The sequence below is a fragment of the Anser brachyrhynchus genome, assembly GCF_964034855.1.
Source record: "Anser brachyrhynchus genome assembly, chromosome: 1".
NCBI classification, from domain to species: Eukaryota; Metazoa; Chordata; class Aves; order Anseriformes; family Anatidae; genus Anser; species Anser brachyrhynchus.
Genome location: NC_137694.1, coordinates 197,467,754 through 197,480,022, shown reverse-complemented (window position 1 = coordinate 197,480,022; position 12,269 = coordinate 197,467,754). Strand labels below are relative to the sequence as shown.

The 12,269-nt window shown below is 38.1% G+C and overlaps 1 protein-coding gene across 5 annotated transcripts in view; it reads left to right on the top strand.

Moving 5' to 3' along the window:
- The window catches only part of CEP126 (centrosomal protein 126), a 43,616-nt gene extending 31,558 nt beyond the window's left edge, over nt 1-12,058 (top strand). For 3 of the 5 annotated variants that reach the window (XM_080579958.1, XM_080579957.1, XM_080579960.1), the window contains 4 exons: nt 279-366; nt 876-1,085; nt 3,854-3,918; nt 5,625-12,058. In XM_080579958.1, the coding sequence (XP_080436084.1) occupies nt 279-366; nt 876-1,085; nt 3,854-3,918; nt 5,625-5,732 (471 nt within the window). In that variant the 3' untranslated portion in view covers nt 5,733-12,058. Of the gene's footprint in view, nt 1-278; nt 367-875; nt 1,086-3,853; nt 3,919-5,624 lie in introns of those variants that run through there. The other 2 variants (XR_013946506.1, XM_080579959.1) reach the window with 2 other exon arrangements.
- Nucleotides 12,059-12,269: the final 211 nt, after the last annotated feature.

The window sequence follows — 12,269 nt, the reverse complement described above, 5'->3', positions numbered from 1 at the left end:
TAAAAAAAAAAAAAGCTTATTTTTCCTCAAAATTGAAAGAATTTCAGGTATATCAAAGATTTGTTCGATGTCACAATTTTGAATTAATGTGCTAAGTCAGCTTGCTGTCACTACTAATGAAAATAATACGATCAACTTCAATACATCTACTGAATTAGTATGCACTAATATTTTTGCACTTGAAACATTTAGTAATATGAAATAATAAATAAAAATGTTCAGAAAGTAATACAGTTACCTTAAATTACACTTAAAATAGTTTTAAAATATTTTGATAGAATTCGTTACATGCTGTCCAGCTGAGTCCTATTCAATCTGCATTTGATCCAGCACAAAGTATGAATAACACCTACAAGTCTGAAGAAGGTATAGTAACACATCTCACTTCGAATCTTTGTTATACATAAAGTAGTGACCTAATGTAGGCACTGTGTAACATCACTTGTGTCTTTTAGCATCAGTGATTCTAGTTTGTTGTCTAGACCTATTTTTTTTTTCACAGAAATGTAAAATACAGCACTATATGTTATGACATTGATGGTTTTATAAATGCATAAGAACAAATAGTCAAGTTCAATTCTGTTCCTGATTGTATTTAGCTGTATGATAGCTGTATGTATCATACATAACAGTATGATATGGACAGGTATTGGTTTATTATATATTTGCAAGACTAGTAGAACTTGCTCTGGAACAAGTCATCCCCATTGTAAAACACATTAGTGATCTTAATTATATCATTTTCTGACATATCATGCTTCTTGACTGCCATCTTTTTGATCTTTTAATGTGGATTTTGTGTTTCACAAAAGCAAGCAGTATATTTAAATGTCATGAGCTCTTCTCGCTTGAGTTTACCCCTATAATCTCATCAGTTTCAGAAAGCACTGCTCAGTTTCTTATGGCAGAAAAACTAGCAAGTACACCAGCTGCAGAAGATGAAATCCTGGCAGCTATGGAAGGTGTGCAACCAGCAAGACAACCCTTTCTGCTTAACAGGGCTCCGTGTCTAGGCATGAGTGCACTTTCAGTAGAAGAAGAGAAGATTTTCCAGTCTCTTGATCGTCTCAATCAAAGGCTACAAAGTAAGTTTGATAATAAATGGGATCCTACATCAAGTGGTTAAGTAACTTTATATTTTGTTGTCTTGGATTAGTTTGGATTAAAAACATTAATCTCATGATAGAAATCTCTTTTCCTCTTATTTTCTTGTTATTATTCTTTACTAACTGTAGCAAACAGTAGATCAAAATCATTAAACCTTCTTATAGTCAACAGAATTAATTTAAAATAATGGTGACTTTGCCTTTGTCAAAAAAAAATCAAAATATGATTGGAGGACACCTTCAGAAACTAGTTCAGCCCTTCAGAAACAGCTCAACAGTAGCTGTTGTTTGTAATAGATGTTTCTCAAAATTGTTCTTTAAACTAGCACAAGCCTCACTTAAGAATCTCTTCTGATGCTTATCCATCCAGGTTTTTTTTCAATTATTTTTTGCAAATAATTACTCTTTATTATACACTTTGTATTTTTGCATACCTAACTTTTTATAATGAAAGGTTTTCATTTTCTTTATTCTAGTCTCTTGGAATGCTCTTCTTCTCCATGAACTCTTAAGGATCACAAATGCAGTTCTGAGATTGCTGCAGCCAAATCTAAATGTTTATGTGAATATCACTTGCCCAAATACTTTTAAAATGTCAGACTTACCTGAGCTTTCTACACCCCATTCTTTTTCTATGCCAGGTCAATTTCTTACCAGCTTTATGCCAGTGTTTCTTAATATGAGCTATCTGATCACAGTTGACATTTTGTTGAAGCATGTTGAGAAAAAGTCCATTCATGGTATTTTTCTCTCCAGTGGATAAATGCTTTCATTGGTCATTCTATTAGAACTAACATACATGTAGAATTAACTTACTATTTAGACTCTTGCTATTCTATCTTGTGGTTAGTACTTGCTTTGACCTACATGATGGAATTGCCATGCCTGGAGCTGTTTAAGAGATGTGTGGATGTGGTGCTTAGGGGCATGTTTTAGTGATGGACTTGGTAGTGTTAGGCTGATGGTTGGACATGATCTTAAGGGTCTTTTCCAACCAAAATGATTCTATGATTCTTTGATACCATGATCATGCAGGTCTTTTATAAAAATTCTCAGTAGTTTTACAGTTTCTGCATTTTGTGTGTTCCGTCCTTTCCAAGACAACATTCTCAGACATTTGGTTTAATTTTTAGGTAGTCTCCTGTGGAGCCATGAGTTGGACTTGATGATCCTTGTGACCTTATGTCCCTTCCAGCTTGGGATATTCTATCATCCCATGATACAGTATTGGAAATCAATGGGGGACCTTGTGACTTAGTCTATGTGGTCTCTTAATGGCTTTCCATACATTGGAATAACTTGTGCTTGTCATTTTTGCTTTTTATGGAACTTCCAACTCTGCTGTTTTTTCCTTTCTGCTTGGATTTGTTTCATTTGAAATTTTACTTGCCAATTATTCAAGTTTACAGGAGTCTGTTTTCTTGAAGTCCGTTGATTTTATTTTACTGTTCTACTTAACTTTCCTAGTGGACTGCATTACTTCATGGTCAGTTTACCAAAGTTTACCCCAATAGTTTGTGTTGCCTGGAATCATACCAGACCAGGGCTTATTTTATGGTGTTAAACTCCAACACACTATCCATATGTTTCCACATCAAATGATGGATTGCTTGACTTTGAGGAAAAAGGTTTCAGTTTCTTGTAAATTGCAACAGCAAGATAAAAGAACTTTGCAACCTCTTAGAAACTTTCTGCAACTATAGCTTAAAATTTCTGCTCCCATCTAGCTGTGGTTCAGAATTTCCTGACACTGTACCTCATTCCTCTTGCTTCAAGGCAAATGGAAGTGAAGAATTCCTTCTTTTGTAGGACAGGAGTTTTGGTATGATGTGCTCAGGTCAATAAAGTATACATTAGGAAAAGAGAAATGCAAGAAAATACACAAGAAATTGCTGTATAAATAACAGAGAAATTGAAAAAAAAAAAAAGCAAATTCAGCAAAGGAATTGGAAGCAATAAAGCTGAAGTTTGCACAGTGTGAAAAATAAAACTGAGGAAACTAAGAAAAGAACATAAGGAATATTAAAGTATAGAAGTCAATGGATTACAAATGAAGTGACTGTGCAAATTAAAACAATACATATATATATGTATTCTAAATTTACCTTGCTTAATTAGTTTGGAAATAAAATTGGTCATGGGAAGCTCTGAAATTTTACAGTTAGGCATATGACATGGAAGTACATGGAAGTATGCACCTCTAAGTTAGTAAGTAAAGTGTTATAAGTAAAGTACTTACATGACACATAAGTACATGGCATTTTAAACCATTTTTATTCACCTTTTTCAGCTTTGTTTTCACATGTTACCAAGTTAAGTGCCTGAAACTGTGTAACTTTGTAGGTTTGGGGTTTTTGTTGTTTGCTTTTTTTTTTGTAGTTATTTGTTGTTGTTGTTATTGTTGTTTTTGTTTGTTTGTTTGTTTAATTAATAACAGTTAGTCACTAACCAATCTAAGTCTGGAAGTTTTGTTGCCAGCTTTAGCACCTGACACACTTTTCTATAGATTTAGATTTCTTTATAGACACAGTAGATTTTTTTTTCCAAATATCTAGCTGAATTTTTTTAAAATACAGATGTGTCACATACTTCAACAGATATCAGTAGAGGAAAAAAGAACAGTTCTATTAAACTACATTTCAACAATCTTCATGAAGTTTTGTGCTGAATATTTGATTGTGAATCATATTTCTATTCCAGTATTTGGTTTAAATAATATTTATCATATACTTTGATTCTATTTTTAGATGTTCAAGAAGCCATTACCAGAAACCCATCTGCCTCAGGTGTTTTACACATAATCACTCCTTTAGTAAGTATATTAAATAAGTTCAGCTTTATTCCTGTTCAGCTATATTTCCTACAAACTGACCTACTTTCCTACAAAGTGGCTCATTTTATAGCAAAAATATAGTTGAAAATATTTACATCAATCTGTTTAACTGGCTTGCCAGACTTTCAGCATTCTATTTATGTAAAAAGTAATACATAATGAACTTTGTATTACTATAATCAGGCTTTGAGAGTTTATACCCGACTGCCTTATCCTCTGGCTTCAGTTCCCCTTTGAAATCTGAAGACACCTGCAAAGTCCAAGAAGTTTCAAGAACTTTTAAGGAATAATAATGTAGCAGGGTCCATTTGAACTATATATAACTCATAATTAATTTGTATTTCATAATAATTTTGAGAGGAGAGGGAGAATGATGTGCAGTAGTGCATAAAATAATTGGTAATACAATGAATTCTTACTTGGACCTGCAGATGTAAGTGATAGGTATTACCTTTCTTCAGGAAGTGTTTATGTTTTGGTTCATGTATTCTAGTTCTTGTCAATTTGAAACAAAATAATCATGATACCTGACATATAAAGAACTGAATAGGGAAATAAGTGCACAATGTGCAAAATTTACATTTCAAATGATCAATTTGTATTTCAGAAGTAAGTATTTATATTCCTGTAATATCAGCCTCCTCCTTTAATGTATATTTGTTAGGAAACTTATATTTGTATATTTTGAAGCTAATGTATATTAATGTGTATTTACTTAGGAAAAAAATATAGCCAGATGACTGTATACTTCATATACTTTCTGTGCTTACCTTCGCATACTTCATATACTTGACTGGATAAACTCTAGATTTTATAAGCTCTCTAACAAAAATTTTAGAGAAAATACTTTTTATTCGGAAGGCTTTTGCCGCTTACTGAGTTTGAAACTAGAAGAAAAAAAAAAAAGAACATTTTTGAGGCCCCTAAATTCAACATGGTTGCCTAGTTTTGAAGTGGGACTGTGTAAAGCACCATGTTATCTCTGTTCTTGTGGGCCTTAATATGTGTGACTTGGAACCTCAGCTTCATTTCCTCTGCCTCCTATCTTAAGAATTTAATTCCTAATGGACAACAACTTTAAAAATATGTTATTTTTCAGCAATTAAAGTAGCAATAAAGTTACCTTTATTGGGTTTAACTGTCTTGTACTATAGCATTTTTGAGCCTAGGGGTTTCTCTGGGGATTTCTTCATAGCTCATCCTACTTTAAAAAACAATAGCTGCTCTCCCCACCAATGCACGTTTCTGTCAGCCAGTAGTCAGTCTTTTTGGCCAGCTGATCATGAATGAACAAACATTTCTTCCACTAATTCTTCATCTACAGCATTTTTATTGCATGAATAAAATAAAAACACTAGTCTCTGTAAGTTCTCTGATGGCCATTTAAGAGCTTTCTTTCCATACTGTTATATACTTAATCATTTAAACAGGAGTGTGGACCTGTAGATACAGTTACAGATCTCAGGCACTGGCTTGGAAATTTTCTCAACGATGAGTGCGCAACTGTTGTGCAAGCTCCCAGCTGCAGAAAAAGAGTGGATAACTGAGGTTAAATTCTTAACATATATACATATAATGGAAAAGAGATCACATTGATATTGTCAAATGATGCTTCTTGAATGTTATACATAATTACATTTCTGGTTTTGCACATATACATCTCATTATTCTCCATTTTATTATAGAGTATTCGGCAATCTATATCCTCCGCTTTGGTGAATACTACAGTAACCTCACAGCAGTACCAGAATGCATCAGCTAGCAATCAGTTGCAAGTGCACAGGAAATACTGATATTCTCTTAAAAAAGCTGCTCCAGTATATTGCAGCATTATGTACTTTTTATGTGTGTATTATTTGACACTATAAAATTAGCCACAAAATAAAGATGAAAGCAGTAACTCGAGTAATGAATGTCAATTGACTGTTAAGCATTTTTAGGATAATTAAGTCTATTTTATTATGCACTTTATTGTAAAACACTGTATATTAAAACAATGAAAATACCTCACATTTTTAGCATTTATATCGGTAGTGTAAATTTCCTTTACCTGTAATTACAGTGAAAAGAAAAAAAAATCACTACTTAGATTATGTGTAAACCATTCTCCAAAATTCCTGTGGTTTTTTAAAGATTTGCTAATAGATTCTATTACATTTGTAAATGACACATTGTAAAAGTGATATGATTATCAGTAAATAATGCATGGAGTTTCACCTTTTTCCTTTATATCAGTGACTGTATTGCAAATTATTGCAGACTGTCTGTTGCCCTTATTCAGTAGTTACATCTGATGGTGCCGAAACTGACTGTGCTTCCAGCATCATACTTCTGCTTCTCCTTCATACTTCTACTGCTCCTGCACTTCTTCCTGAATTTATTGGAGGTTCCTGTTCTCCAGCTTTACTCAACGTTTTTCAACGTTTGCACTTAAAGAGCAGTTCTTCCTCAGCTCCTCATGTGAAGGAACCCAGGCTGAAATTGGCAGGAAATTAGAAAGAAAAATTCCTGGGGAAGGACAAGTACAACAAAGGGTATGTAGATGCACTTTCACTGAAGCACAATGGGGACACCTTTATACGTCAATGGCAGCTTTGGGCTAAAATAATTATTCTAGAATCACAACACCATAAGTACTCAGCTAGCTCAACAGCAAAATGTGATTTTGTTTTTTCCTCATGAGCTTTACCTTGGTAATCCACATTACACAGTCTCCACATAAGGAGAATTAGAAGCAACCAAAGTGGGGACAACAGGCCTGGAGAGGAGGACTCCATTCCTGTTTTTAAGATACACAGATGGAGCCAAATAACAATATATTCTGCGTAAGGGTATATATATCCCAAGAACATGACTGAGTGTCTTTCTGCAGAGCGTGGTGCACTTGCAGTTGCCTTTGTAAGTGGTTATTTTGAAGGGCAATTTGGTTTTGACAGTCTTGGACTGACAGATTATGCATTGGTCCTTCAATTTTAAGTTCACCTGTTGCATGACTGTTAACATGTCAACAGATTTGTTTTGGTGATGTTTGGTGATAAACCTGTCTGCATTGTTATACCAGTTCTAGAGCAAAGGCCTTTTGTTAGTTAACTAGAATGACACCTAAATCTGTGAGATTTGATAATTTTTAAGGAGCAGTAACTTTTTAACCTCCTCTCTTTTTCTCTTCCTCTGCTGTTTCAGTGCAAAGTAATATTGCAAAAAGCTGTAGAAGCCATACACAATGCACAGAACCAGTCAACAAATCTAAGCTGGTAACCATCTTCAAGAAACAATAAAAGCAATTTACTAAATCTCTGAATTTATAATTCCCTATTAGATGTCTGATTTTCCTTTCATTATCTATTCAGTAAAAATTGTGGGGTTGGGACTTAAGCACTCGTATTTCCATCAGAGTGCTGCCTAAATGCTACACAGTGTTATTGCTAGCCTTCATTAGAGCGTATGGGAGCTTAGAAGAGTTGTATTTCAGGAGTGGGCCGAGTGCTCTACCAGTGCAACCACAGAAACATGCACTCAGAAGGACATAGCACTTCTCTGGATAGAACGCATCTTCACAAAAGAAGCAATCAAAAGATATTTCACAAAAGAATTTTTTAACTTTATTTCCCATCATACCGAGACCACCACACCAGTACCTTTAATTAGTGCTGCCATGCTTAGGAGGGAACCAACCTGTCAGACAGAGACAAAAGGAAAACAAGTGCCCAACACAGAAATGGACAGTTTATCAGGGTATTAGGGCTACCTGCTGATGGGTGATATCAGCCACAATTAAGACTAGCTACACATGTGGCAAATAGCAGCAGAATTTTTACAAAGGAAGTTTAGGGATTGTTTTTCTCAAAACAACATTTTGAAGAATGGAAGGGTGCTACCTTTCTCCTCTAGCTAGGCACTGCAACATCTTTGGGGGAAAAAAATCTGATAGACTTGAAAGGGCTGACTTCAGTCTGGAGCCTGTTAAGATAAATTGTACTTAAACACCAAAACTGCAGAAACCCAGAGTCCCCTTCTGATTGCTGTTGCCATCTACCCTGTCCTTGCTGCCAGAAGGGGGAAGCTGCAGCTGCAGCCCACAAGCCTAAAGGATTGCAATGTGTGTCAGCACTTACAGGGTCTTTGGTGCTCAAATACATGTTAAATACCCAACAGAAGACATCCCTGTATCTTCAGGGCAAATGAACAAAGGCCTTCTGAGTTTGACTTCAGAATTGGTTTGCACTGAAAAAACTCAGCCCTCACATCTCTGTTTGTATGCAGTATGCTGCAACATTCCAGTATGGCGAGGATTTAATATTTAAATAGTGAGGGAAAGTTTCTCCACAGAGATTAAGAGAGGGAAAGCAAATAATCCAAATACCAGAGGCCATGGATCAAAAACAACCCTTGCTAGTCAGCAAGCCAGAATGTCAACTTAACCAGGTTTCTTCTCCCATTAATCGGTTTAGGTGGCAAAAGCAAAGCCAGAGAGTCAGCTTCCTCTCGTAATTACACAGTGAGATTTTTCAAAACCAGGTGCCTGCATTTAAGTTTCTAGGAAAATATTTTCAAGTAGGATACTTGATTTAGGATTACAGGCTTCAACTCAAAGACAATAGCTTTGTTTCTTAGGTTACTTTGACTCCTTTGACAATATTAAAGTATAGTTTTTGTTTTGGTGTCTCAACAGTGTGATTCTCAGAAGTAAGGAATGTGCATTAGGGCAGCGAGCCCAGGGGCAGCTGCTGGATTTTGAGCACTTCGGAAGAGCAAACGAGCCTTTTTGTTCCCATTACTTGATGGTTATTCTTCAGGCTGATATTTACAGATCTTTCTATTCATCACATAGAAATAAATAATGATGATGATGACGGTAAATAATAATAAAGCAAATAACTTTATTTTTCAAGTTAACTGCACAAAAATCAACAAGATTGGTTTAGACACAAACATTAAAATTTGGGTACCTTAGACTTCCTCCTAAAACTCTTCAGTCTGCCTGCCAATTTTGTTGATTTTTAAATAAATTAGTCCATATTATTTCTAAAATCAAATTCTAGTATGTAAACATATGGAAACCAGGTTAAAATTATGGTTTCCAACACAAGCCTAAACGGTCTCCCTCAAAAATAACCTTGTATCCTCAGTACATGTTCTTTGCCATTTGGTGAAGCATGCTTTAAGCAAAAAGCTGAAGTCCAACAGGTCACATGAAGTCATACAGGGAAGCTGGATCTCAAAAATTAATTCTTCATTGCTAAAATTAAACTTTCACATTTCACAGAAAGCAAATGTGTTTTTCCTCTTGGAAAGAATTTTTGCTGCTTTACTCTCCCTCTTATTCCAGTTTGCTCCTTGAGGCTCAACACTGGGTGAATTGGCCCATCCACGAATCGTGGATTTGTAAGGGATATTTACCTGTGGTGTAACATTGTACTAACACAACTGCTTACTAATATAATAATATTTCACTAATACTATTCACAATATTTTACTACTACTACTAAATACTATACTACTAATCCTACTAATACTACTACCCAGGCAAACCCAACTGTGATGACCACTGTGGAGATCAGAGGCCTGCAAGCAAGCCGTAAGGCTCCAGGGTGAAATGAAGACAATTTCAGCATGAGATGGCAGCTCCCCAACTCCTCTGTGGCTGTTTGGGTGTGTAATGATCGACCCGGCCCAGATTTACTCATTAAGAGAAAGTTACAGCAGTGTTATAGGCACAGCACGGTCTTCAACCTGTCAGCTAATACAAAGCAGCAGCCAGGGAGAATATCCCAAACAGGTCCCAAACAGCAGCAGAGCAGAGCTGGATGAGGGTGTCATTGGCAGCCTCCCACCAGGAGAAGGACGGGGTTAGGAGAAAGAAGCTGAGGTTAACACACTCTTGATGCCCACCAGGGGTCTGCAGGGCACAAAAGCACTCCAGGCAAAGTCCCCTTCTCCTCCACATCCTATGCAGCAGCCTCCAAAGCCAGGAAGAGGATTCTCTTCCTTTCCATTTGGGAGTGCTACGCAGGCTAACAGCCACCGCCCACTCCAGCACTTGCAGCTAGGTGTTAGGGAGGCAGGAGGCAATGGACCTGAGGACCTTATTGGGGTGGGAAAGGGCTGTGGCTGCTGGTGGCGCCATGGAGGCAGCAGCTGTGGATGTGATGGGTGGGTAAAGCTGCAGGGACATGGCATGTCCTCGGTGCTGGTGGGGACAGGCAAGGAGATGGGGCCTGGCTGGGTTGCAGCTGGGGCTGCCACAGCAGCCAGGGCTTTTTGGACAAGACTCTCCATCCCCTGCTGGCATTTTCAGCCATCCAGGGGCAGCAGGGTCCTTGCTGGCTGGTGAGGCCTTGGTGGTGGCAATAACTGTAGGGGTGATGGGAGGCAAGAAGGGGCTGGGAGGAGCCAGAGACCTTCCTCCTCTGTGGTGGTTTTGCTCGGATGGGCGGAGGGAGGGGGGAGGAGGTGGCCTTGGTAAACTGATCCGGCGTGGGCTTCCCACAGGCAGCAGCTCTTCAAGAACTGCTCCAGATATGGGTCCGTACCACGGGGTCCATCCCTCGGGAGTGAACTGCTCCAACCTGGATCCCCCACAGGCAGCAGCTCCTGCCAGGTCACCTGCTCCTGCGTGGTCTCCTCCGGGCTGGAGGTCTGGCCCGGAATCTGCTCCGGCAGGGGTCTTCCACAGGCCGCAGTCTCCATCGGTGCAGGTCCACCTGCTCCGCCGTGGTCTCCTCCACAGGCTGCAGCGTGGAACCCTGCTCCACCGTGGTACTCCATGGGCTGCAGGGGGACAGCCTGCTTCACCATGGTCCTCACCACAGGCCGCAGGGGACTTCTGCTCCGGCGCCTGGAGTACCTCTCCCCCTCCTTCTTCACTGACCTTGGTGCCTGCAAGGCTGTTCCTCACTCCTCTCACTCTCCCAGCTGCTGTGTGGCGCAAAGTTTTTTTTTTCCTGTCTTAAATCTGCTCTCACAGAGGCACAAACAACATCACTTATTGGCTCAGCTCTGGTCAGCAGTGGGGCCCTTACCAAACATGGGGCAGCTTCTAGATCCTTCTCACAGAAGCCACCCCTGTGGCCCCCTGCTACCAAAACCTTGCCACGTAAACCCACAGCACTCCTCCAGCCACTGTTCCAGCTAATTTGCTTTCCTGAGGAAAAAGTATTTTCTGCAGCTTCCAGATTCAGAGGGTAATGGACCTGCAGCATTGTGAAGGGACTGGCCAGCTGTACTCCGTGTTTCAAACATTTTAAATGCTATGTTTGCTGTCAAAAGGAACACACATAAACCTCTACTCTAATGATATCTGAGGAGCAGCCAGCATTTGTGTAAAATGGCAGAGGTAAACATCGCCTTTCTACATAGCTGCACACTGTTAGGATTGAGGGTAACTCGAAACATTTGAGACTAAAAAGCACTCTTGAGAGTTGCATTTACTGGTCTTAGTAAATGTACATGTAAATGTACAGTATTTAGTACACCGGTCTTTGAGTTGTATGGCAGAAGCCATGGTAAAGCTCCTGCTGTGGCAGAGAATGGGACTGATGCTGTCAAGTTTTGTGGACAAAGCCGGAATGACAATGCACATTAGAAAAGAAATCAGCGAACGATGGACAGACTGAATATGGGGAGCAACACCAAAAACATGTGGCTGTTGGTGTGTGGGAATGATCAGACTCACTTGTCATCAAGCACAATGAAACACTTAAATCTGCTCAATCACAGAGAGGAGGTTCCATATTCTTTAATCATCCTTATCATAATATTCATAATAGATGGCTCATAATGATTCCTGCTCTAACACCACTGCTTTTATAAGAGAGAATTCACCCAGGGTGAATTTGATCCCATATAACTAGAGATGACTCCACAATGTTTTTGGAATTGTATTTCAAATTGTAGCCACAGGATTCCTTCAATATTGAATATAAATCCCAGGCCAGCAACAATGGTGGCACTAATCCAGGTGACAGAAGTGACTGTGGGTGACACAAATCTACATATAATCTATTATTGTATATATTAATTTTGTGTTTGAGAAGGAAGGAATTGTTCAGCATTTGTATTTAATTTGTATCCAATAGTTCATGCTCTTTCAGAGTGACAGGGAGAGAAACAATAAAGAAAAGAGGAAAAAGAAAAGAGAAAAAAAAAAGAAAAGAAAAAAAAGAAAAGAAAGAAAAGAAAAGAAGAAAAGAAAATAAAAGAAAATAAAAGAGATGAAAAGAAAATAAAAGAGATGAAAATAAAAGAGATGAAAAGAAAAGAGATGAAAAGAAAAGAGATGAAAAGAGATGAAAAGAGATGAAAAGAGATGAAAAGAGATGAAAAGAGAT